The following is a 27,839-nucleotide window of genomic DNA, read 5'->3' as shown; positions in this document are numbered from 1 at the left end:
GTTGTGAGGCTGGTTGGACGTACTGCCAAATTCTCTAAAACGACGTTGGAGGCGGCTTATGGTAGAGAAATGAACATTCAATTCTCTGGCAACAGCTCTGATGGACATTCCTGCAGTTAGCATGCCAATTACACGCTACCTCATCTGTGGCATTGAGTTGTGTGACAAAACTGCACATTTTAGAGTGGCCTTTTATTGTCCCCAGCACAAGGTGCACCTGTGTAATGATCATGCTGTTTAATCAGCTTGTTGATATGCCACACCTGTCAGGTGGATGGATTATCTTGGCAAAGGAGAAATGCTCACTAACAGGGATGTAAACAAATTTGTGCACAAAATTTAAGAGAAATAAGCTTTTTGGGTGTATGGAAAATTTCTGGGATCTTTTATTTCAGCTCTTCAAAAACATGGGACCAACACTTTACATGTTGCATTTATATTTTTGTTCAGTGTATATATATATATATATATATATATATATATATATATATATATATATATATATATATATATATATATATATGCAAGTGTTACTATAGGTTTAATACAAGCCAATTCCTTTGCAGTTAATGCAAGTGGTAGTGGTAGTGGTATCACTCCGCAGCAGTGCTGAAAAGGAAGCCCCTAACTCCCATACTCATGTTAATAAAGGGAACGAGAGTCTGTCTGAATAAACACATGTATAATTTGACACAGATAATGTTGAGTAATAACTAAGTCATTATTTCCCTTCACAGAACCTGCAACAAAAACAGATATTTTGTTTTTTTTTATAGTATGTGGAGCTGTTGATGACAATGATAACGTAGAAAAAAGGATATAGTCAAGTTTGCTAGTAAATTGTTTCTTTTTGGTTTTATAGCATTACCTCTGTCATGGATATAGCGGACAGTCCACGAACCAGGATGAGGCCGAATAATTGAGTGAAATAACCACAGGTCTCCATGAGCACTCATTCTGTTTATATAACAAATACAATTTACGTAAAGGAAAGTACTGTATATTTTAGTCTGTGTTGAATGCTGTACATAGTGTTGCATCCTGGCACCTTTGCTGTAGGTCACATGGTCTAAATTCAGGCCATTATAGCAAGTCTGAACTGCAACACATGAAGTGGATTGGTACCAGGAAGAAGCAGCAACATTTGATATTTCAGGAATTAAGTGTTAAGTAGAGTTCACTGACCACTTGGGTTAACCACCACTATACATATGTTATAGTTCTCTCGCATCACTGCTTTCATTTAGGGTTCTGAGTTCCTTTCTCATGGAAAATTGGCAACCTAATATATTCTTTGCTAAATCCCAGCAAAAAAGACTATCAAAGCAAAAACTAAGCTATCCACGGAGTGAAATAATGTTCTCCGTTCAAAACATTTAAACCGCAAGGTTCAGATTTCAAGAGCAACGTTTCTTTATGTACGGTGGTGTCGGCTTTAGATATTGAACATACAGAGGGGAGACCGCTTCTCAAGCTGCTGCACTTAAATGAAAATTATTATTTGATGCTGTTCTATAATTTTCAGATTCTACACTGATGTCTTAAGTCTGATATACACAAGGAGACACGTTTGTCTTCTTGCATCTTGCATGACTCTTTGAGACTATGCAAGATGTCATGGTAGCATGTGCCTTCCTCAAGACCCCCCTGTTCAGACTGCACATGCAGATCTCTTGATCTACCCCTCCTACTATGCACTGGACTTCCCTGATCTACACTCCACGTTACTGGATCCTGAGCTAATGCACTATCCTTGTAATGCACTACTGTTATGTCATTGAAGCTGACGTGCTGCATCCAGTTCATATTGTATTTTAGTGGTATTGTTTGCACTTAACGTAAACTATACTGTATTATATATTAAGCTTGCACCGTAAGCTTATATTGACCTGTAACACCTGAAAATCGCTTTGGATAAAGGCACCTGCCTAATAAATAAATAAATAAATAAATAATGTAAGCAGGGGAGGATACTGTATGTACATTACTGGAATGACTTTTACTAGTTTCATCCACTGTATACAACATACATATCCCACCTTCAGAGACTTCCACATCTGAGAAAATGGAAACATTATATGCTTTTACAGTACTTTTGACAGCAATCATACAGAAAATGGTTGTATTATTTTTTTTTTTTTTGTCTATGAATTATTCCAAAGCTAATTCAACCATTGATTTGAATGCTTAGATCCCATTTGGTGCTGGTGCTACAGATTCCCCCAGTACACACAGAACTCATTGCCACTGAATTTGACACAACGTTTCACTTCTTACCAGCACATGCGTGAGGACGATGGTGATGAGAGGGGTGCCTGACAGATTGACACAGAGTGCAGGGGGCGGCTCAACCTTTAGGGAAATGATGTAACTCGCGGCTGAGATCTTGTGTTCTTTATAATTTGCAGCTTCTTTGATCCTTCGAAGAAAAGAGGATTAGGAATTTAACATGGATTTTGCACTTTGAGTTCATTGCGTTCGTTGTTTCTGATTGGTTTCAAAGCATCATCAGTTTTGTTGTAGGGGGGGCTACTTGTGTATAAATGGACAGTGTAGCTAGTGCTACCCTAAACCAGCTTTCACAATGTATACACACAGGCAGTGAAATACCATGAGACAACCAGAACATTTACAAGGACGAATATCTTCTACCTAATCTTAAGTAAAGGTGTCCAACTGATATACAGCAGTAATTGACTGTTATCAGTAGTGAGTCATATGGCTGGATTTTAGTTATCATGCAGTAAATGAACACCCTCTCATCCATTTAAGAGATATTTAGGTGAATTACAGTGTTGCATTTGTCTCTAATAATGCTTCAAAGTGGACAGCCATGACCTTAACAATATATATTGATAACCTGTGTAACTCAGATCTACAGACATGTCAAATACAGGCTGCTAATTTCTCACAGATCAGAACTGACCAGAATGTCACAAAACTAGGTGCAATAAAAAATAAATAAATGTATACCACAAAATTAAAATAATATTTTTTGGAGCATGTGCATGTAGTTCAATACGAATTAATAAAGATATCTGTACATGTCAATTTATAATGCCCAATACTGTGTGTACAGCCTACTTCATTACAAAATTGAAACCAAAATCAAGGGTTAATTATAAGTTGCATTTAGTTACAAAAATGTTGACTATAACAGAGGCCTATAAACATTGATGATTGTAGTGTATGTAGTCTGCAGTAATAAATTTACAATGTGGCATATCCTTTTCTGTTGTGGTGTGAGTTTACAACTAAATGCAGCCTTTTTTAATAGCCTTTATAAGGCCTTTAAAGGCACAACTGTGCAAAAAATGCCTGCCAGCTGAACAGAATATTCAGCTGTGCAGAAGAAATTACTTTATATTGAATATAATTTGAATTGGTGCTCAAGAAAATTATAAAGGTAAACAGATTATTCCGCTATGCCACTCGCATGAGTGGAGTGTACTGCAAGATGTATAAAATTTTGATTACAAAAATGCGTAAAGGTATAATTTTTGCATCTTGGAAGTGTTTTAGGTGTCAGACGGAGAAAATATAAATCTAAAGCAATCTGAAGTAGATAATAGGGCTTGGCTGTGTGTTGAAAGGGAGGTTTATGTAAACACAATAAAGTTACAACTATATTATTAAAACAGGCATAGCTGGATTTCCAAAGCAATACAAATTATATTGGATCTGATTAGCTGGTTGAAGTTGGTTGAGCTGTATAAAACCTCAACACTAACACTGAACAGAATCAGAATCTCCATGGAACCTTTCAAATGGAATTAAACTGTATTTGTAATACTAATGGTACAAACAGCATATAAAGACCATACATAATTTAAAATACTGCAATGTTTTTTTTTTTTTCATTCTTGTCTGCCAGTATATTTAAAGATGACTTACTTTGTTTTGAGAGGGTCGATTTTCTTGTAGTAGTTATGCATGGTGTGGTAGAACAGTCCCACAATGGTGGTCCGTGCTAAAAGGAGAACAAAAGTACAAATACTAAAAAGCGAATTTCAAAATCAGAGACCTGTAGCTTACATTTCGAGAGTGTCTGTGAAAATACGCGCTATCTGTAAAAATTAATTAACGCTCACTTATTGCTCAGCTCACACTCTGCCACTAATGTGACTCTTGTATGCCCACACATGGGTGCCAGGATGCAACTGCATGTCATGTGCCTGACTTGTCAAGTTGAAGCTCTTCAGAACTGTAATGCTATCTAAACTAGCAGCTAGCACATCATGTTTGGTTTGTCTATCTGTGCCATTTTAATTATGTATTTCCAAAAGAATATTATCAAAATTGAACAAATCCTAGCTGATGGCTTTTGAGGTATGGCCCCTTCGGAAATACAAGTACCTTGTGATACAGCACCAAGACTCGACCAGGTCAGACCTTACTTATCTTCTGAGAACTACCATAACTGGATCAAAAATCCAAACTGGTGTGTACAGTCATGTTGATGTTTTGTGAATTGCACGCTTAAATATAGGTTCTACATTACAGCCTTTGCAATACACATTTACAAAAGCAGGCCTTTTTTTTCTTTTTGTGCAACTGCTATAGAAGCAGCTTAACCAAGTTAAAGAATCTTCAACAGCTTTTGTTAACTGGAAACTGCAGCTGATATTTTGAGATACCAGCCTTCTTAAATATGTTAAAAACAAGTTTTAAAGACCACCTATAACGCTCCACCTTTGAAAGTGTTAAACAAAAGACATCTAAAAATGTGCACCTGACTGTATTAAAGCTATATGTTTGAAATCTCAGCACAATGTTCACAAGTCCCTGGAATTCTCTGGTTTGGTGATGATTACTCATTGTGTTAACACAGCATGAACCTGACAAATGAATCACTTGCCTGTGAAAACCCTGATAAAAACGTGTAATACAAAGCTGCTTAATTGTGCAGGGCATGTGATTATTACTGAAACCTTTGATTCAACTACCTTTCTTTAGCGAGCCTGTCTATGAGACAGTATCTTCCATCTCTGAATATCCTGTCTAAAGGAGTGAGTCAGGGTCCATTCACAAGACCCAGGTGCATGGTTTGCAGTACAGAGTAATGGGTGAGATATTTCAAAGCCTGTAATGGTCATCACTGTAAACAAGTTGCTGCAATGTCAATGGGTTTTTCCAGGTTAAAAATATTTTAGATAAATAAATACTGTAAATAAAAACAGCTGACACAGGCAAATAAGGTAAAAACAGCAACAGTCTAAAAGCCAACATTTTACCAGTCTTCGACTAACCAACAAGCATGTTTAAATTAAATCTCCATTCCATTGCCTAATTAGTGTTAGATTCGACTCCACTTTTACAAAGTCTTGCTGCTTTACAGGCAGTTAAATGTATTATAAAACCTGTATGGGGCATCCCCCCCAGCAAAGCATACCTTGAGCCTGTGTGCTTACATTATAGTTAACTGGATTTCGTGTAGCCTAGTGGTTGGAACAGAGGACTGGGAGCCAAGAAGTTCTAGTATTTCTTAGGAAATCCTGTGTGTCCGAGTCAATTACATATTGGCAGCCTAATGTAAAGCTTGCATGTGTGGTATGAAATAAAAAAAATAATAATATTGAGTAAAATAATTTGTCTAATATTTGAATATTTTAAATTGTTATTTCGGAATTTATTAAAGAATGTTGTCTTCTATTTAAGTTAACTCATCTCTCTCTCTCTCTCTCTCTCTCTCTCTCTCTCTCTCTCTCTCTCTCTCTCTCTCTCTCTCTCTCTCTCGTTGAACTAGCGTATGATTTGTTTGCGACCTGTGCCAAGGGACATCTTTTCAAATCATTGCAGTTATCACAGAAACAATTTCAGAAATGCTATAAATTCCCTAATGGAGCACTTTTACATTAGGCAACCAGCTGTAGAGAAATATGTTGAATTTACAATGTGCTGTTGCTGATACTACCTAGCTTACTAATGAGCAGGAGTTGTGTTACTGTGAGTGGAATGTGTGCCAAATAAAAAAAATTAATAAAGTAAGTTCACATTGTGGTCCTGGCTGCCAGTGTTCCATCTACTCCAGTAGTTCAGAGCAAAACCACACCAACTTTGAGAGGATTAGGATTCCACCTACTGAACTGATCCGTAACACTAAATCACTACAGGGAGATTTGCTGGTACTGTAGTTAGTCCATGAGTATGACATCAAGGAATTAATAAACGCTCACAGTTGTTGAAAGCTTTGCCAGGGATTGAGATGTAGCTCCTTCCTTGCGAAGGGAAGCGGTAGTGATGCAGGTTCATACTATGCGGTAATTTCACAAGAGAATAATCTGTCACAGAGAAAAACAAAGCAAATACCCTTTAATAATAGAAATGACAAAACAGGTGAATTATAAGAGTTTGGATATACAACAAGGTAATGTGCAGCACTAAATCAATTTTTTGTATTCAACACTGCAGTGAATTTTTTTTTTTTTTTGTGATTTTTTTTTAAATTTATTTTGGAATATATTTTAAATTAACTGAAACCCAGATCAATGAGCTGCACTGTTCAAATTACACTGCGTTGCTAAGCAGATGCAGACGCAGAGCTTAACCTAAAGAAAGTAATTCTCCAGTGTCATCTGTTTGGATAAGCCACAGCTGGATTTTGTTTAAAGCATTTCACAGCACTGTAGAATCCCCCTAGATTGCATTAAGCAATCCAGTCACCTCAAAAAAGTGGTTGATTGCCTGCTGCTTTAAAATGCTCAGCTAACGCCTCGTATGAAAGTAAGATATCAGTGTACCTGCTACTGTTGAGGACCCATCAATTGAGATGGGACTGGTTTCCAGATTGTACAATATGTGCACCATCACTTTATCCACTGTTTCGATCAGACCGCTGACAATAGGGCCAGACTGAAACGAAAACAAGGACGTTAACAAAGCAAGGGAATGCAAATTAGTGGTGCAAATTATCAAAGCAATTACAGAAAACAGTGGGCCTAAATCTATTACCCACATGCTTCTGACCGCTAGAAACACTATTAGGAGACAATCAGATCTTTAGCGTCGTCTCTGAGATTGAAAAATACCCAGAGAGATTCTTCAAACCCACTCTGGAACTGTTTGTTATTTTAATGGAATATGTTCAAGTACTCTACAGAAACATCTGGTTCAGAATTTTCTCCTGTAGCAACAACCAAACTTGTCCTCCTTGTCAATCATGTTTAAACTGCAAACTCATCTAGATGCAGTTTACATTATAGTTTACATCCATCTTTAGTCCTATCAGATGGGGGCTTTTTTATTATTATTCAGTATTAGTGGCTGCTGTGTGTAAACCAATTTAACCCTTTCAGTTATCTCAGCACCATAACATATGCCATCAGAAATCACGCTGAAACCTCGCCAGATACCTAGGTCCCAGTCTGAGTTACTGAATAAAAATGGTACTGTTCTCATGTATACTCAATAAAGGAGTTTATCCTTTGGCTTGACAACAAGAATGCAGGACTGAACAGGTTAATACAACATTGTATCTATTAGTCTTACCTCTGCAAGATCAGACCAACTTGGTAATAATAGAACTTCTTCAACGCTTTTCAAGAAGGTCTGAAAAACAAGTTTTAGGGAAATCTAATAGCATGTTAACTGCCTGGTTAATACAATGTGTGGCATATTATTATCAGTAGCTGTACCAGTTGTATGAGAAATATATGTCACTAGGGTGCTATACCTCAGTCAGGTTGGAGGCAGTTTCCTTGGGGATGGTTTTGTTGGGCAGACTGATTGACACCGATTCCAAGTATCCCAGCATAGATACAGGGTACTGGAAGTGCTGTATTTCCACTGTCAGGTTTGTAATAATGGGATGGTATGCATCTGTGGATAACTAGAATACACCAAGAGGCAAAAAAAAAAAAAAAAAAAAAAAAACAGAAAATGAAAAAATGCTTTCTAGTTTTGAAACACAATCACTTCTTCCATTTGGAAGAAGAAAAAAGCAAATCAGTTTTATGAAAAACACATACAGTAGCTGCCTGCAGAAAAATAGCTATCATTTTGATTCCAGTGAATCCTGTTTTGCAGGAATATGCCAATTTTGAGTGCAGAATTATTTTACATCCGTTTTCAATTTAAAATGTTCTAATATGTTCCCTCACAAAGGTCAATAGGTGTCCCACCGCCAAGCGACATGCCTCTTTACACCCAAGAGCATGACAACATCAGTCAGGGAGCTACTAGCCCCTGGAGAACAAAGGCCAGCCCTGGGAGTGTGTCTTTGAGTCACTTCTGCACAGGAGCGCCAATGCAACACCCCTGTGGAATCCCAAGCAAAGATCACCAGCTTGGTACCGCCAGGATGATACTGCATATTTTTAAAAATGAGCAATTCATTAAGCATCAGATCATCACATTTCCAAAAACACATCTTTGAGAGTTGTTTTTAGTATTAGAGTGCTTCAAGAACATGCCAAAAAAGTTACATTAGGGCATTTAACCACAATGCACACAGAGAGCCAACGATTTAAGAAACTGACACAAATAAATTACGCTTTTAGTGCAGAGGACAAGTAATGACAGCTTTTGAGTATTCAACCATAAGGACCGGAATGTTATTCATAGAAATAAAACTTCAACACACGCCTAGCCACACGTAACCAGGCCTTCAGGGATAAAATCCTATGTGTTATCTTTGAAACATACCATTAAATCCACTGGAGAATAAGTAGAGTTTTGGACAACTGCTGTTGTAGGAATAATTACAGGCTCTCCTGAAAGAAAAACAAAAACACAATTAGTCCTGTTATTAAAACACTACATTAACAGAAGATTCATATTAGGCCAACCAGAACCATTATATTAGGATCAATTCCTGGTACACCATGTAAATATTTCAGAAGTTTCACATCGACTCCAGTTCAATTTACTTTTTTTCTGTAGCGGCTCAGTTACAAAAAAAAATGATAATTAGATGGTACAAAAATAACAAGGCAGAACAAATGTAACAGCCTGTTATAGTTTAAACTGTTCTGTAAGGATATATTATTTTCCAGGGAGTTCCAGTTTAGCTTTTCAATCTTAAAATTACAGTACATCAAAGAAAAAAATCACTCCATCAAAGAAAAAATTATGTTATTATAAAATTAATAATTTTTTTGTGCCTGTAGGGATTGTTGTAATGAACTGATTATGCATGCTGAAGCAATCACTATGATATGAGATCTAAATTCAGAATGTGTACAAAAAAGTAAGAGTGTATTGAATTACTGGTAAATATTATGATCTCCATCTAACAAGTCCAAAACAAATAAGTGTAACTGTGCAACTATAAAATGTTATAGAAGTAAACAAGATATTTCCTATATGATGCAATGTAGCTTTTTAAAGAAAACCATGGCAATGATATACAGAGAAGTAAAAGGGATAGGTATTTTTGAATGGTCTGTGTCACTCATAGGTTCTGTCAAACAAAGTATCGTTCCTTTTACAGCCGTTGACGTGCATTTTTCCCCAAAGGGATTTAAAGACTTTTAAAGATAAAGTAAAATAATATCTCTGATGCTGTCCAGATGTGCTTTGATGAAATGGGCAACAGATACCTCAATTTACCAGCCTCACAGGCAGGAGAAACTGTCTAAGCTTGATGCAATGAAGTTCGGTATGTGTCTTTCACCTATTATTGGGAGAGTTTTTTTTCCTGTGGTTGTGCAACAGCAGTGTCAGCAAACAGGCCTCATTTGTCCTAGCTTAGTGCTGTTGCCATCTTCTGACTTTTTAAAATTGCAATGGAATACTACTAGGGGAACCAATATTTACAAAATGTATTTTGGATGTGTATAACAACAGTGCATTTTAAAGAACCAGAAATTTGCTAACAGCAGTGAAAGCACTCCACTCTCCGTAATTGCTTAGAAATGTAATGCAATGTGGCACAGATTTATATTCCTTAATTACTAATTTGTCTATTTTAATTTAAGAGTGCATCTGGTTTAATATAAAATGTAGAAAGTGTGTTTAGTTTAGCCAGTATCACACTTACCCTTATTCTGCTGATTGAGTTCTACATTGACTTTGGATTCAATGCTACACGATGAGCAAGTGCTTTGTGTACTGTTTTGTTGGTATTGAGGAAGGAAGCTACTTTGAGTCTGCATGCTGTGCACTCTAATGTATGGAATAAAACACTGCCCTTTCATTTCAAAGTTTTCATTCTTTTCAAAAGAACTCACGCAGGATAAGCTTGATCCAAAACTTACACTGATATAAAGTCGTGAATGGACAGTACAGACCACAGCAAAGTCCACTTCCTCACATTCCCTCACCAGTATACTTCCAAGAAGCTTAGCAGGAAGTTGCTTGACCATAAATCAACTTCCAATTTATGGAATTCATTATGACAACCAGGGTCGGGGGTCAATTCCATTTCCAATTCTTTTTTAAAATCAATTCCCAATTCCAATTCCCCTTCCAGGTCCTTCAAAGGAATTTGAATTTGAATTGATTGTTTAGAGACATAAGTGCTGTGATTGTTCAACTGTTTTCGCTTGAAGCCAATTTCACTGACTAACACTGACTTCAATTAGAGTGTTTTGCTGACACTGTGAGACGCTCATTTTAACAGAATGCTGCTAATTGCAGTTTTGATCAATGATGTGTCGGAGTTGATTAAAAGGGAATGGAAATTAGAACTGGAATTGGTAATTGTTTTTTTTTTTGTTTGTTTTTTTTAAAGATTTGGAAATGGAATTGCAATTGAAAAAAAGGAATTGACCCCAACCCTGATGACAACTCCAGTTGTTCCCAATATACAACATCCTTAGAATGAACGAATACAGTTCACTTCCTGTCACCTGACACAGTGACATGGCTTTTCCTGTCACATGTAGTATTACCCATTCACTTCACCCGTTTCATGGTTATGCTGGGTAAAGAAGTATGTGCCGGAGAGCAAAAAAACAACAGATTATCATGAAGTGGATAATGTGGCTGACACCTGGCATTACAGGGGTGCCAGGTTTTAGTCACGTTCTGTAGATATTTCCATACAGCTATTATCTGTTCTGCTTAATACTTCAGAACCTCCATGTCCAAATACCCACAAAACTAGTTTTTTCAAACTATTATTTTAAGACACTCTTTCACCAATGGGCCCTATTTACAAAGCTTTATTTAAAGATCTGCTTAAAGGAATCCCATCAAGTTTGATATTGATAAAACGTTCATCCATACCTTCAAAACCACTCAATCATAGATTCTATGGTAAAAATATTAGTTCTTATAAAGTCATGCAAACAATTGCTTCCCCAAGTGCTTTCGTCTGTATATTCCTAACACTGTCCATTGCTGCTGTTAAAGAAGCCAATATCAGACTAAGTTTCACGAATATCAAACAATGACCTAAGTAAGAAATGTGTGCCTCTTTAGGGCTGCATTAAGGCTAGCCAAACCATACAATATAGTGCGATTAATAACTATTAATGTTGATTACATTTGAGTATGTTTGGAATGTGTAACACATGCATGGTTATTTAATGCAAGTTACAAATTTCAACGAGGAAACCATGTCATTCATACGTCATGACACTCAAATTACCTTTCCGCTAAGCATCTTGCAGTCAGCACCAAATATACATACATTATTATGACAGAACCTGGGCTATTAAGCACAAAAAAACCCTGCATACTTCATATGATACGTTTAACAGACCCTAGCATATGCTAGCCTGTTATGTTGTGGAGTGTTTATTCCCCCAGTGTCAGGATACGATTACTATTAGTCATAATTCAGAGGCTGATTTTAAAGACATTAGTGTCTGGGGCTGCTTAAAATGTCATAAAACAGAAATATAATCTCATTTTATTGTGTTCTAAGTGAGGTAATCTTTCTGTTTACTATCATAAAGAATAAAAGAACCAAAAAACGCCAATAGTATATGGCACAACTATATTATATAATTGACATTTTTTTGTGAAGTCATAGTCAATGAATGTTACTTATGCCAAGCATATATATATATATATATATATATATATAAATCAGCATGCTGCACCTGTTTATACATTTTATTGTAAATGTTGCTACTCTGATTCCACTGGAAAATTAGCTCAGACAGATGCAGCCGAAGATAAAATGAAAGCAGCAAGTCCGGAAAGCTGGTAAATTCCAGTTACCTAAAACAACCTGTGTTTTCAACTGAATCCTAATAATACTGTTGAATAGACGATAGTCATTGGAAGAAAGCACATATTGACACCAACATAACTTAACTGTGTACTGCACAAAGCTGTACTGCTGTTTAGCATCACTGTGCTTTTTATATATTGACTAGATGGACATAGGAAGTGTCTGAATATGTTTGATGCATGAAGTAAATAGCACTTTCATTTTATTCTCTTGTGATCAACTGTTTTTATTTCTTGCTCTTGAAGTCAAATTATTTTCTCTATAAACCTTATCAAATACAGAACCAGTTTATCCCCAGGGCAAAAATATAACCAAAAACCCAGATTCATTTTTACATTTCTTTTAACATTACAGTAAAGTACTTCACATTAGGGACGGCACATTCCCAACTAAAAACTTTGAGGGTGCTAATGACAAAAAAAATATTATCTGTATTGAGTTTGGGGGTTGAATCCAATGGAGAATAAATGTGGTGTTAGATTAGTCATTGTATTTTGTATCTTGCTCTTAATTGTACTGTAATTCTTGATATGTATTTTTTGTAAACAACTGTAAGTCGCCCCGGTTAAAGGCATCTGCTAAAAAATAAATAATAATAATAGTCCGTAGTTTACATAATCCCTAAAACATCACCTATTCAGAATTTTGAAAGGCTTCAGGCTTGACAATTTGGAAAATGGCTCTCTTGCATATGTAAATAGAAAACTTCACCCACCAAAAATGTGGTTATAAAAACACTGTGCCCAATACGGGTTTAAAAATAGATTGCACATGCTTATAAAGTTACCGTGCATTAGTTCTATGTTGCTGAAACAAATCTGAAAATCCACACCATGGAATGGTATTTTACTGCAAAATGAAACTTGATTGCAGGGCACAATCATAAGCATGTAATGCAACTTTTTGTGTTGACCATTCCCTTGAAGTACTAAGTATTCTTACCTATGGCTGCTTTGTAATACAATTCTATTTCTTCAGGGGTCAGAGCTCTTTCCCATATGACAAACTCATCAAAGGCTCCTGTCACATAGTGACCATAGGACTGGTCGTTGTCCACCCCGATGATGAGGTTGTGATAAGGATCTCCATAATTCGTGGACTTCCTCCCTTGGGTGTCGTTGGTGCTGAAGGTCCCATTAACATAGACTTTCAGGCCATTGGTCACAGTCCAGGTGAACAAAATATGAGTCCAGTGAGGACCTATGATGAGAGAGAAGGAAATGGATAGGAATCAGTATTCTCACAACCAACCCTCATTGTACATGGGCTCTGTCCAGTTAATAGCTTGTATTTAGGGTCAGAAAAAAAAGTCTTCTGATGTCCAGGTTCCATCTGAATAACCACATTATTCTAGACGATTCTGTTTCCCCTCTTACAGAAGTTTATTTGGGGCAAAGGGGCACTACAGTATGCCTTCTGTGCCAGTCTTTATTATACAGAGGTATAGTACTACAGAATTAGTGGAAGTATTCTTTCTAAAATCAGAATGCATCGTTAAAAAGACCTGTGCTGTAATCAAAATGGGACTGTAAGACTAAACAAAGGACTGCAACTATTTCCAAATGATTTTATTATAAATTGACACAATTTCTTTTATAAGAAAAGACAAGGACACTATTCAGATGGAACCTGGAGACTGTTATACCATACAGGAGAGAACTACAGTTTAGCAGCTTTCCTGAGCTCTCAAAACAGAATAAAGAATAAATGCAGGACTGCCTGGTTGGAGTAAGCTGAATGGAGCTGGCATGAAAAAGGAAATGTGCAATAACAGTGACGTTTCCTGGTTTAACCTCAAATGATATATTTAATTTGATTCCACCCTATTGCAAATAAAAAAAGTTTATGCTATGGTTACCGACTGTATGATTCTTCTAACAACAGAGAGGACACAGTGGTGTGTGTTTCCAGCAATTCGTTGTGGCTACAGTCAGGGTGTTGCACTAAGGGCAAAGGTTGTCAAGGTATTTATTATGACACAGAGTCATCCCTGAGGACCAACAATCTCAAAACACGATTCCAATAGCTTCCCAAGGTCACATCTGTCTTTGGTAAACAATCATTTTAGTTCAAAGCAGCAGATAGCTGGAACGCCCTAAATAAAAGAAAAGGATTCAATTTCCCTCCCTAGTCTCTGCCTATGCATTCAATTATAAGTTGGACCTGCTTATGGATGATATTTTTTATAATTTTCTACAGTATAATACAGCTTCAGTCTTTTTTTGTTATTCTATCAACAAAAGATCAAAGAACGTGCTCAACTCCAGAGAACACTTGGAATCTCAGTTCACAACATTCATTCTGAGTGCTTTGGTCAAAGAGAAATATTGCATGTTACAAAAAGAAGACTAGCACTCACACCTTTTAAAACATTCATTTCCTTATTTTTAAAAGGCAGACACGCAAGCAGAGGCATCTGTTTTTTAAAAGATGTAGAGTGAGTGCTGGTCTTGTAACACGTGATACTCTATCAACAGACATTTTATGCTTGCTATAATTATTTAATATTTATTTGGTTTACAGATTGTATGTTGTACAGTTGTGTTGATTAAGTTGCAAAATCTTCTTGGCCAGGTCCACACAAAAATGAGAACTGGGTTCTCATCTGGTTAGGTCAACTTAATGGTTGAGATTCCTGTTTCTGCTTAATTTGGACTCATTCTGTAACTTGGCCCCTGGAAGAACTCTTCTTCTGTTTGTTCAGTGCTTTACAGTAGCATCGAAGAGACTGAATGCAATCTCAACATCTGGGTCGATCAACAAGCTCCCAATGGTGAATTAAATTACAGTTTGAAAGCACTGTTCAACCCAGGAAAAGCAGCTCTTCAAATTACTCCACAAAGATGGAACTGGCTACCAAAGATTTTACCAGGAGTAAAGTAGCAGCCTTAACTAGGAAAGGCCTGCTTTTTCCTCTGTTTTCTACTTAACCATGCTACTGAACCCGTTAGTTGTGGTTAGAAGTGGTACCTGGCGGGGTGATTTTAGCTCTCCATGTTCGGGAGTCCCCTCGAGTGTAAAACTCAACGTAGTCCGCAAACCCATTGGAGTAAATTGAGAACCCATTGGAAATCACTTTCCCTCCAGAGGCCATGGCAAACCGGGTCTGGCTTTCCTGGTTCTTCCAAAAAAAAGAGAATGTTACGCCTAAAGAGGATGAGAGAAGATTCCAGTCAAGATATAGCATCGAAATATAATTACAAGTCATGGATAAGGGTGGATCACGAGGAAACAAAATAAAAGAAATAAGGATCCAGACATAACAATATTATATTCATTTGTTTCCTGTACTATTAAGATACAATAAAAAAGAAGTCTCCAAAGTAAATCTAGTATTAAAATATTTTATAGTGCAAACATTGCACTGAAGGAAAAAATTAAGTCAATCTGGCCAACAGTAAAAAAACATTTAAGGTAGAATATCTTATTTTTGCCTTACCTCTAATGAGATTTTTGGGACTATTACTGTTCATTTTATGGATGAAAATGAAAACCTTAAAGACCTAGAACAGAGGCATGCCTAACCTTGAGGTCCACAGAGTGCTGGATCACTAATACAACTGTTTTCATAGCTCCCAAAATGTAAAAATGTGGTTCCCTCATCTCCATTGAGATAAATCCCTCTGTTAACCATTCCTTCTACAAGGTCTACAGGAGGAAAACAGGAAAGAGATATTATTGTTTCTGTTCTGGAAATAAAATTCACTCCTAATCTTTCTGGGCCTACAGAACAGAAAAACAGAATTCTGCCTTAGGATACTGTACCAAAACTTTAAGCAATACGCAGTTTTTAACCAGATTTAGAGTTTGAAAATGTTAATGTGTGGTGGAGCTTTTTATCAGTTGACACCATATATACTGGTATAGTAATTACATTTAAGTAATTAACCACTAAAATCCCATTTAATTACTACAGTAATTCATCATTTTGGTTTATTTTTCAACCCTACGGTTAATGTACAAGTGTACTGCTTTTAAACATCATACAGTATTACATGAATGTGTCTTGATTATTACCAGATAGCATGCTGCAGATGATTACTTAAATGTAATATTCTTTCAATATTCAGATTAAGAATGCAAATTCAGAAAAAGGGTTGGAATTGGGATCTGAAATCTCAACTGAATACTTGGATACCCTCAACCAGAGGTGGCACTGCATTGCTAATACTGCTTCCAAAACACTACAAATCTGCTCTATTGAAGAAAATCCAGAATCGTTTTATGGTATGTCAATGATGTTGTGGGGGGGAAAAAACTGCCAGATATAAAGGGTGTTAAAGGGTGGTGGTATTAAAATACGAATGCCTAAACATCTTTCCCTGCATAATCTGTTCTGCTGTTTATTACCCTGTGTAATCCCTGCTGACTTCAATGTATCTTCCCTATCAAACAAAGACAGAAACCACTGAATCCTCACCTACGGTTGCAGTAAGGTTAGTGTAGGCAGAGTCATTGGTATATACAGAGGTAGGGTTATGGGAAAGAAGCACAGTATGGTTGTGGATTCTGAGAGCTGGGTGGAAGAAAAACAAGGAAAAGCATGAATTACAATACAACACATGATGGGTGCACACATAGTGAAAATAATGATAAAAACACACACACAAGAGAACATGTAGACAGGTAATACAGAGAGTGTACAACAGAGAGACACAATATGGGCAGGATAGTCACTGTATACAGTGCTCAGGCTAAGTGTAATGGAAGCAGTTAAGGAACAAATTAATGCAATTATTAGTTTTCTTCTTTTAATTTGTATTTACATAACAGTGGAAGTCACTGACTTATAGAGAGCACTGTCCACTCCACACATATTGGGTATTAAAACAGTCACTGAAACAATGTTAATACTAATACTGTTACTACTACAATACTAATAATAATAATAATAATAATAATAATAATAATAATAATAATAATAATAATAATAATTCCTTCACATCTGTCTGCCCAGCTTTGCTCAAAATAAATTGCGTGCCATAATGATTCCGTTTTTCTATTTTTTGGCACGTGCACGTCGTACATTTACTTTAAGTAATCCCCAAAGACATTTCCCTCAATAAAATGGAGCTTTCAAAGTTTTCTTTCTGGTATGCATCTGTTAGCTAGATATTGTTTCCCTTTGTCTCATAGCGATTATTTGCCGAAAAAAAAAACGCTCTTCCAGTTTCAAATAAATTCCTAATCTCTGTCTACTGTATAAAGTGAGCATATCCACACACATAAACAAGCACAAACCATTACCAGCAATAACTTTTAATGGGATTTGTGGTTTTTGAGGCTGAAGAAATCAACAAGTAGACTTTTACAAAATGCAATGGGTGTTTGGATGGTGAATACCGAATTTAAGATGAACTCCCTTTAACTGACTTACTTTCAAATAAAAGTAAATTGCTTTTTTAGCCATCTACGCATTTCACAAGAAAGAAGAAAAAAACGTTTCTCCTGGCCCACACCACACTATATTCCCAAACCATCCTTACTCAATGTAGGCCTATAGAATTCACGGTCTGCGAACATTTTGTTGTTTGCTTACCTGCATTTCAACAAAAGCTAAGAAAAGCACAATGGATTCGAACAGGAATGCAATTTATTTATATGCAAATAAGCTTATTTTAAGGGCGTTCATCTATAAATCTAGTTCTGCATTTAAGCTTAAGCACTAAATAAATATGTACGATATGTTGATCGTACTTTTTAAAGAAATGAAACAAGCAATTATATGGGACAGTAGTTTAATGAAGACCACACACAGATTCTGCGAGATTCTGGAGCTGTTGTAAGCCATCTTGTGTCACTGCCACATACTTATACTGGTTCCATTAACATAACCTGTTCGGTTTCCAACTTCATCCCAAAGTCCGTGAATCCCATCCACCGCATCCAAGGGCCAATAGTGGGAGGCCGTGGCTAAAACATAGAAACCTGGAGCAATAGATGGATGAACACAGACACATAGTTTTCTCTATACTGTAACAGCATTCATTGTCTCCTTACAAAGATTGTTTATTGACATGCATAATCTCAGCGTGGTTTTGAGACACTGACAGATAATTTTATTTTTTTATTTTTATTTATTTATTTATTTATTTATTATTTATTTTTTGCGCAATTGCAAAATGTGCTGCTCATTATTTGGAAGAACAAACTGCTCCTGTCCAAAATTAACAATGGAAATTAATAATAATAATAATAATAATAATAATAATAATAATAATAATAATAATAAATAATAATAATAAACTGTAGTACAATACAAAACACGGAACATTTTTAGAAAATAAAAAGCAATATGAAAACAGGAAACACAAAAATATATTGTAAAAAAATAAGAAGTAACATTTTTTTTATTGAGTTTTCTTCTGTGTTCTTTACTAGTGTATTTGTGAGTGTTACAGCGCGTGCCTGTGGTTTACGTTTTGCAAGTATATTTTAGGAAATCCAGGTTCGTATATGTGTGGGCATTAAACGGTCCCTGCAAAGCCGATTTGAAAAAGAGCGCCCTTATCAAATTAAATTATTTTAAACTACCGTATTACGAGGAAGGACCTACAACTCAACAAGTTACATTTATGAATTCACTTTTTGTGCTTCTAGCATTATGACATGACCTCCACGTGTCTCAGTTCATGGAAATTTACATATCGACAGGCTAGGCGCATAACATCTTGATTTCATAATTCATGAAGTTATTATGTCCCAATGCACACTAGGCTATAGTCAAGACCATGAGCATGTGGCCTCCCTTATAAACAAACAAACAAACAAACAAACAAATAAATAAATAAATAAATAAATAAATAAAGCCGTTGCCAAGGTATATAATCGTTGTTATTACTAGAAGTTTGGTGTAATTATAGCAGGATGAATAACCCATGCAAACGCATTCATGTACCCGTATTTTATATTAAATTGTTATGTAGCGTCATAGTAAATATCAAAAGCCACAGATATCTAATACTGCAACAAAATACTATTCTCTGTCAGGTGCTATAAGTCCCCATACATCGGGAAACGACATAAAAATATTTACCTGGATGGTCAGATGGTGGTGTGTATTGAACAGAAACCTACATATAAAAATACAGATATATTTATACAACGGTATTCATCAAAGCAAAACCAAACTTGTATACAGCTTTTTAAAAGTGAAGTTATATTACCTGTAAGTGTAAAACGATTAGAGCCAGAAAGGTGGTAAATGAGAAAAGAAGGCACCGTTTTTCCATAGCGTGTCTCTAGGTGTTTTTGTTTCCTTTTTTTTCTTAATGTTGTTTAGTTTACACGCTAGAACCCCTTTCTACAACAATTCCGAAGTGGGTGCACATTTTCCCTCAGATTTATGCAAGTTAACAATTTCACAAGTATCAAACTTTTCTTGCTGTCTCTCTGTCTCTCTCTCTAATGATAAACGTATATCGAGTCCCAGCTATTAAAGCTGTGATACTTGCACGCGTTTATTTATGTTATTTTGGCAATACAGACCAGATCTGAATCAGCATTTACAAAACGTAATAACAGATAAAACAATTATAATCTTCAAATCTTGTTCTGTTCTCGACTTTCTGTCCTTTCCAATTTTGTAATCCACCCGATCACAGCACGGGTGCTGTATCCATTTTTTATTTGGCAGTTCAGAATAAAAATCTGCCTTGGGTTATATTCGCTTAGTTCTCTCGGCACAGCTCTCTTCAGTTGGAGATTACTTGCAAGAATTCAGCGGTCTGGCTGCGACTCTAGTCCCACCACAGATCACGTTGGGTGGGGAAATTGAAATTGTGATGTCATTGTTGAAGCGGAATTTGATCGTCTACTACAACACACACTACAATGTAAAATACTGTACAGCCAATTGCCCTGGGTCTGAACTCAAAGAAATATTACGTAGTAATAAATATAGATATAAATGTTATACATGGGTGTGTCCAAAAATAAATAAATAAGGAACAAGGTTTATAATTTAGATTTTCAAGCCTTGTCACCAGTTCAAAACCAATTGCTTTCTTCTTTTCACTTGAAGATCTCAGTCCGTCAATTTTCATTCCTTCAAGATTCAAACATATATAGTGTAGTTTTTTTGGAGTGTGATTCCTGTAATCATCGTACCAGAAAAATAAACAATACAGGTGTATGTAACGATATGCATGAAATGTACGACTAGCCAAACCAAAATACTACACAAATTTGTACAGAGCACAGCAAGCAAAGTGAGCTTTCAATTGTATCTCAGTTTTAATTGCACAGTAAATGCTTGTGACCTGGCATGGTTTTGTGTGTTGCGTTGCTTTTCTCATTAACAGAGAGAAGCGGGTGGCTTTCATTAGGTCAACACCAAAACTGGATTCTAACTCGAGCCTGTGAGGAGAGCACAGCTACCCCGCCCCCTCTTCACCGCAGAATTCACGCTGTCATCACACTATCAATGGGAACTCCCAAGTCTGCACATCAATACCTACAGAAAGACCGCAATTTGTCTACTATACTACAAAAACAATAAATGTGTTAAGGTCTGGTTTTACATTGCCATGTAAAACTTCACCAGGAAATTATTTCCGTCTCTGTGTTTATAACTTAAACCATATTTATCTTTTTTGTTTTTGTTTTTCTGTTCGTTGTATTTCCAATTATCCTGGCCATGCGAACCTAATATCTTTAATTGGCAGCACGTTAAGGAAAAACACCCCCCTGAAAAATGAAAGCAAAATATTGTGTCCACACCGTCTCCAAGACTACAGTGCAGTTCAGTAATTGCTGCTTTTTGTTTGTCATTAAACTGAACTACTCCCATATATGCAAAGCGTCAGCTGGGTTTAGCCAAACAAAAATCACAAAGCAACATTAATTTATAAGGTCAAATTTAATGGGAATTATTTTTTAGGACAAAATTGTCATCCCAACAATAAACTAAATGGAATTAGGCACGTTTGTGGCGCCGTCTTCTGGACGAAAACGTTGCAAATGTAGCGATTTGTAAAAAGCATAGTTGAAAATTGCATTACAAAAATGTTGATAGGAGAAATGTTGGCCGTATCAGAGGAAAGCGTGCGATTAATTATTGTGGAGTAAATCTAATAAAATTCATTCCTGCTCCTTCTCTTTGTCTATTATTATGATGGGATTGTGTGTGTGCGCCAGCTGGTATCAGAATCTGACTGTTTACAAATTATGCTTAAGCATTGAAACATTACCTTTGTTGCACATGAAAACAATTTACAAAAATATAATCAGAATGCACAGGAGTTGTTTTTACTTTCATTTACATTGGATTAAGAATAATCCAGGTTAAATGTTTTGTTTGTGCAGATACACGATTGTTGACTAATGACTATTAACACATAGGCTGGCTCCCCCTTTGAATGTGGTTTCAAATCCATATCAACATAGATAAAAAAAAAAAAAAAAAAAAAATACCTCAACCGGCAAAACTAAGTATTAAGTGCAAACTGGGGACTGTTTCACTAAAATTGTATGATCGGATTTGTTGCACTCTCTAGTGGAGAACAATGAAAATACAAGCTAAATTCGCCACAACAATGTTCCATAACTGGGTTGATTTGTAAAATTTTCTCGTGACGATTCACACGACTCCATAAGTAAAATCATGTTATATTTTAGTAATGAATCAAAATGTGGTTGATTTTTTATTTTTTTTTAATGAACAATTGATAGTTGGTGAGAAATAGGGCAAATAAGGATCAGACATGCAACTACATCGGGATTAATAATCAGATTTTACTGATATGCACTTCCATTTAGATCAACTCCAGCTATGTATTCCATATACTGCATTTACACAAGACACTCAATGCCTAAACAATTTAGACTACATGCAAATGTGCTTGAGTTTTGCCGCACCAGCTATTTAAATAACACCATTTACACTGGAGCAGTGTGTTTATTTATGGAAAATGTAAAGCAGTAAATAATTTCTAACCTCTTTAAAAAGGGATAGATTTTGTGTACACACACACTGACCTTCCAGATTGTTTTCCAGCTAAAGTTAAGCCTTTTACAATTTCTATTCCCAGTTATGGAATAAGACTGACCAAGTGTACAGACTTGTAGCTAATTATTTCTGGAGAAGTAATACTAGTATGCCAATAACATCAGACTTGAAGGTCTGCAGATTTTGATATTTTAGGCCATTGAAAAAGACATTTTGTATGAAGGACAGATTTTCCCCCCAATCATTGGTTAAGACCATACTGAACAGACAAAGACCCAATACTTACAAATTAATACATTTTTCATGTTTAATCTCATTAGGGTATGAGTTGTTTACATGACACCTTAAATCAAAAATGCCATTTAAATAGCATGTTCAATTTAACATGATATACTGACAAACATACCAAGTAGTTGTGCTAGAACAGCTACCCATCGCTGTTTAAGTTATTAATTTACTGCTTACCAACTTTAATGCAAGGTACCGTTTACTTTAGTACAGACCACTCAAAACAAGTTGACATACTGACAAAGCTGTCCAAGCAGAATACGTGACCATTTGAAGAACTTGGTCATCAGGCTAGTCTCCTTGTCAGCAAACTATGAAAAAATGTTTCCATTTGAAATCTGTTTTACTACTAACATTTGCTCCCGACTTACATGCACCAAAAAATCCAGAATCAATAGCTTTCAAAACTGAAATACAACTTTATTATGTTAAACAAAAAATGGGGAGAATGTAACAAACAAGTGTCACCAATGTGTATTTACTACAGGCTTAAGTTAAATTTAAACCGAGAAGGAAAACTAACAGGATAGTTGCAGTCCAATAAGCCAAGTATTACGCAGGTCCAAAGTAGTTGGATTGTTTTAAACTGCCACACGTTCACTCTGAAATCCACTCTTCAGCCTCTCCGGGGGTGGGGGGGGGGGGGGGGGGTTTAAAGCACATACATAAATGTTTTGTTGACATAGTGGCACACACACTGCACCACCAAGATTTTCAGACAGCTGCCTATAAAACTAGACTGCTGGTGCCAGGCTCCACCCACTCACAGATCATCCTCATCATCGGGCAGGGCAGTAGACTGAGCAACCTGGGGAGAAAACAGGAGTTAGTATTCTCCCCCTCAAGGAACAAGAAAATAAAAAAAAAGGATACATTGTGACCAATACCATCCAGCTGGACACTCAGCATTAACTATTGGTAGTCCTAGTATTACCCATCAAAATGCAGACATTGAGTCAGAACCTCTTCAAAGTACATCTCTAAAAAGGGTAGCTTCTTAATTCAGCCAAGAGACACCTGGTTGAGAGTAAAATCCACTTTCTAGTGTCAGCTTTGAATTTGAAGTGGCATACCTGTAAATCTTGCTCGTACTGTGCTGCCAATGCTGGGTCCATAACAACCTCTGGTGGTGCCAATGCAGGCATAGCCACAAACTCCAGGTTAGGGTCTCCAATCAACTTTCTAGCAAGCCAAAGGAAGGGCTTTTCAAAGTTGTAGTTACTTTTGGCAGAAATGTCATAATACTGCAAGGAAGGGAGCAAGTTGTTTCATGAATTTAAGTTTTCAGATTTACCAATTTATACAAGATAAAACACTAGAAGCTGTTATTATTTAAATGCAGGGGGTTGGTCTGATAATCAAAATAGTCAAAAAACTATTTAAAACAGCAGAATACCTTCCTTAGTTATAAAGTGAACATATGCATGCTAAATTCTGTATCAAGATGGACTGCTCAATTAGTTACAAGCCAAAGAACATTCCAGGTTTTCAAAGTTGTCTACAACCCTTAGACGTACACTACACTGTTTATGAAGCATTTTCCTTGCATTTCTACATAAGTTAATCATTTGAATACATGCACTTCTGCTCTGATTGGACAGCCACCACAGATCAGAGGGTGCTGTAGCCTTGAAGTTTTTGCCATTATCCACTTAATATGTGAACTGCATGAAGAACAGATACTTTATGAAGCAGCCTGTGCAGTTCACTAGAACATCTACATACCTGGAGGTTCTTCTTTCTATGGAAGACAATGGACTTCGCCTTCACCTTCCTGTCTTTGATGTCGACTTTGTTGCCACACAACACAATAGGGATATTCTCACAGACTCGTACCAAATCTCTGTGCCAGTTGGGAACATTTTTATATGTTACCCTTGATGTTACATCAAACATGATAATGGCACACTGAGCTATAAAAGAACATAAGGCACAAGTTAAACTCAAAGAAAGATCTCCACTTAATCCATAAGGCTAGCCTTTGATAAAGGCTTCTGCTAAGAACTAATATTAATTCCAAACTTACCTTGAATATAATAGCCATCTCGAAGGCCACCAAATTTCTCTTGACCAGCTGTGTCCCACACATTGAATTTAATGGGGCCTCTGTTTGTATGAAACACAAGCGGGTGAACCTCAACTCCCAAGGTAGCTGGAAAGATGACAAATTAAAATATACGTTTTAAATAGTACAGGGTGTCAAGTTAGAACAAAACCTCCCCCCACAGTTCAAAGTAAATCAATCAGACAACTGGGTAAAAGTACCAGCCTTTTACTCTTTCCATTGACTGAAGTAAAATTAATGAAGGAACTTTTCCTGAAATTTGTATTAAATCAACCCTGGTTTAAAATATAATTAAGGATTACTTATAAAATGATTAATTCTACAGTACTAAGCAGTGTACACTAAAGTTTTGCATTTCCATCTGAGTAATCACACCAATAGTGCCAGTCAGCTTGGTGTAAACAGCTTTCTGTAACAATAGCACAGAATCTGTCTAATTTGTTGTGACTGGTGGACTACAGCTCAGACGTAACCATGGAAAAAGCCACTCCATTAAGATCAGCTTTTTTTAATCTCCATTACAAGCAGCTACACATTTTGGTACACCAAAATATACATCTCATTGCAGGTGCAATGGATTGAGGTCATTTAATGGTTAGTGATACCAGATATTTACTTACCTACGTATTTCTTCTCAAACTCTCCAGTCAAGTGACGTTTTACAAAAGTAGTTTTGCCAGTCCCGCCATCTCCAACTAGAACAAGCTGTGGAACAAGATGTTAAATCCATTATTACAAAAGGTGGTATGCTTCTTCCATATTAAAACAAGTGTTTAGAATAGGCATCAAACCTGCCCTAAACAAACAATAAGTATAGCAGGCTTTTACATTAACAAAGGATATCTATGCAACCTGTCATCTCTTCATAGATTCTGTTTGGTACTTAATGCAAGGAGGCAACATCTGTCTTAATCTATTCTACTCTACAAAAGAGATGTAGACGTTTTCTTAAACAAAAATAGATCACCTTAAATTGAACTTGGGGTTCTCCACCTTGTGCAGCCATTTTAAGGTTTTACCTGTTAAAATGAAGTGTAATAATTAGATGCAGTGGAAATAGTCCCATAATCTATACATCTACTACACAAGACACCAACATAACCGTGTATAATTAATACATTATATTATAAATGGGTTATGCTAATAGACCCTACTAGCCCCATATTAATACATGCATTTCCTGTCGCGGATGGTCAAGTTACATATCAGATTTAACAACGCCCATAACAAAGTTGAGTCGAGCATAATTCTCAGACTGGACCGATTAAGTTATTGTACTTTAGTCAATTCAATTGTCTGTGCGGCAGACTCCATTCAAAGAGCAACATGAGGACGAGGCAAAAAAAAAAAAGGCCCCAGACGATGATACTAGTTGAATGAAAGAGAAAAACCCGACTTTCTGCGTCACACTTAACACTCGGTTTAGTGATGGAAGAGGTAGAATATAAAATTAGCTCCTCCGTTTAAACTTAAACCGCCAAAAAACACAATAGATGACCCCCTTATTTGATTCACAAAACGAACTTATATAAGCGATTTCCATTACGAACATTACATTAGTACGAACAAACTAATCAAGGTGCATCAGACATGGAGAAGGCTTTACCTTGCGAGCGCTGTCATTCGCATCACATAGCTTATAACCCGACATCAGAAGTTTTTCCATCGAAATTAGTAACCTGGTCTACCACGTATTGTAAATGTTGAAATCACATTAACAATCGGAGCGTTTGTAAGACAACCAAATCAGCCGGTGTATTCCTATCTAATACCGAATTACCACACAAGGCCCACTTTCCGCATTTCTGATCCACAAAGCTCTGCCTGTTTCAATAAGGATTTACCAAGCAGGCCCAACTTCTACGGCATAATTTGGAAAAACAGATCAGACACGTTATAACAACCACCCATATCAAATTAAACGCAATCTTCAACGCATCCCAGCATTAAAAGAAATGCTTGTTGTTTTGAACATTGCTGACATTTAATTGTTATGCAATTTCACCGTCTCATAAGCGCCGGAACTGCGCTAATAAAACAGCTTACGAGACAGTATATCACAGCCTACAACCGAGAAGCATCTAACATAATACTTAAGAATTGTAACATAGCTCTGATTACATATGTTAATATTAAACACTGCAATCTCATTGTCATATGAAAAGCCCGCCAACTTGCCCCCCCCCCGTTTCCTTCAGAGATACCCCTTATTATAAAATATAAAAAAACATACTTAGAGTAGAAGTTTTTCACAAAAACCCACACCAATGCGATTTAAAAGAGCTCTTTTTAATTCAGCAAACGCTACTTCTGTAATATCTGTGGAGATGCCTGCGATACTGCTTTGATTGTCATACGACTTCTCCTTACCGTTTCCAGACTTATCCGAGTCTCTTCAATATCCTGAATAAAATGGCTGAACCACGATTCAAATACCCAGATTAGCCACCTCGGTCACATGACTCGCGTTCTCCATAGCAACTGGCGGTAAGGTGGCGGGTTTGAAAACCTTCCCACATTTAAAAGGGTGGTTCTCATTTCTACACTGCGTTTACCAGATCACATGGCTTTACCCTGGCCCCACAAGGAAACAGTGCTCCTGTGATCGCCATGTCGGCTCCAATTGCTGTATAATTTAGTACATGACTGTAACTCTCTACGAGTCATAATGGGTGTAATTTCCATGTGTCTTTCACGGTCTAAACGTGACACTGAACTTTCTGGCAATTCAACATTTCCTGGTGCAGAATTAACTTACGACACATTGGTTACTATTTCATCGAATGGTAAATTACAGTACAATTGTGTCGTGAAACAATTTATATTGTTATTTTTTAACTTGAATATATCAAATATTCATAAATACAGAACATGTGAAAAGGATAGATGACTAGCTGATACTTAATTAGACAACTGGTCTATATAACCAGAAATACATAACCTCAACATACAAATAAAAATCACAAAAACAGACATGAAATCGTTAAAGCGCATAATTCATTCAACACTTTCCATGAAGCTGAGTGTTAAATAATAATAATAATAATAATAATAATAATAATAATAATAATAATAATAATAATAATAATAATAATAATAATGTTAGCTTTACTTCTGTACACAATAACAGCCAGTTTAACAACCAGTAATTACTATAATTACAGTTGTCAGTTACTACATTTTTCCAGCAACACAGAGCTTGTCTCAAAAAAGCAGTTTAAGCTTCCTTAAAATCTGTTTGCCATTCAATCTGTGGTCCAAACATACATGTTATTGCTACTGCATAAAGCGCTGGGGATATCATATATGTCACGTTGCATTTAAATTAACATGTTCAAAATGACAGGTAGAAGATCCATTAAAATACATAAATAAATAAATAAATAAAACAAGTTTGCAAAATGTTTTATGAG

At 36.3% G+C, this 27,839-nt stretch overlaps 2 protein-coding genes across 2 annotated transcripts in view; both read right to left on the bottom strand.

Moving 5' to 3' along the window:
* Window positions 1-19,819, bottom strand: part of LOC121296880 (adhesion G-protein coupled receptor D1-like) — a 63,401-nt gene extending 43,582 nt beyond the window's left edge. The window contains exons 1-13 of the mRNA XM_041222771.1: window positions 19,291-19,819; window positions 19,161-19,197; window positions 17,960-18,052; window positions 15,650-15,772; window positions 15,095-15,271; window positions 13,067-13,324; window positions 8,644-8,711; window positions 7,673-7,828; window positions 7,489-7,548; window positions 6,741-6,852; window positions 6,177-6,281; window positions 3,895-3,970; window positions 2,278-2,419 (exon numbers count right to left, since the gene is read on the bottom strand). Coding sequence (XP_041078705.1) covers window positions 2,278-2,419; window positions 3,895-3,970; window positions 6,177-6,281; window positions 6,741-6,852; window positions 7,489-7,548; window positions 7,673-7,828; window positions 8,644-8,711; window positions 13,067-13,324; window positions 15,095-15,271; window positions 15,650-15,772; window positions 17,960-18,052; window positions 19,161-19,197; window positions 19,291-19,356 — 1,473 coding nt within the window. The 5' untranslated portion in view covers window positions 19,357-19,819. The remainder of the gene's footprint in view (window positions 1-2,277; window positions 2,420-3,894; window positions 3,971-6,176; window positions 6,282-6,740; window positions 6,853-7,488; window positions 7,549-7,672; window positions 7,829-8,643; window positions 8,712-13,066; window positions 13,325-15,094; window positions 15,272-15,649; window positions 15,773-17,959; window positions 18,053-19,160; window positions 19,198-19,290) is intronic.
* Window positions 19,820-22,760: 2,941 nt separating this feature from the next.
* LOC121297402 (GTP-binding nuclear protein Ran) lies at window positions 22,761-26,854 on the bottom strand. The gene is made up of 7 exons (XM_041223719.1): window positions 26,797-26,854; window positions 25,394-25,445; window positions 25,047-25,131; window positions 24,388-24,513; window positions 24,087-24,274; window positions 23,435-23,605; window positions 22,761-23,169 (listed from the first exon to the last, which is right to left on the bottom strand). The coding sequence occupies exons 2-7, from the start codon at window positions 25,430-25,432 to the stop codon at window positions 23,125-23,127; spliced, it is 654 nt and encodes a 217-aa protein (XP_041079653.1). The 5' UTR covers window positions 25,433-25,445; window positions 26,797-26,854; the 3' UTR covers window positions 22,761-23,124.
* Between the last annotated feature and the right edge of the window lie 985 nt (window positions 26,855-27,839).

Source organism: Polyodon spathula, chromosome 22 (genome assembly GCF_017654505.1).
Source record: "Polyodon spathula isolate WHYD16114869_AA chromosome 22, ASM1765450v1, whole genome shotgun sequence".
NCBI lineage: Eukaryota > Metazoa > Chordata > Actinopteri > Acipenseriformes > Polyodontidae > Polyodon > Polyodon spathula.
This window is presented reverse-complemented; position numbering and strand designations above follow the sequence as displayed.

Coding starts and splice junctions, on each gene's coding strand:
- LOC121297402 (XM_041223719.1), bottom strand. CDS start 25,432: ATGGCTGCACAAGGTGGAGAACCCCAAGTTCAATTTAAG. Junction 25,132..25,393: donor AACCCCAAGTTCAATTTAAG/GTGATCTATTTT, acceptor CTTGTTCCACAG/CTTGTTCTAGTTGGAGATGG. Junction 23,170..23,434: donor AGTACGAGCAAGATTTACAG/GTATGCCACTTC, acceptor TTTTCTCCCCAG/GTTGCTCAGTCTACTGCCCT.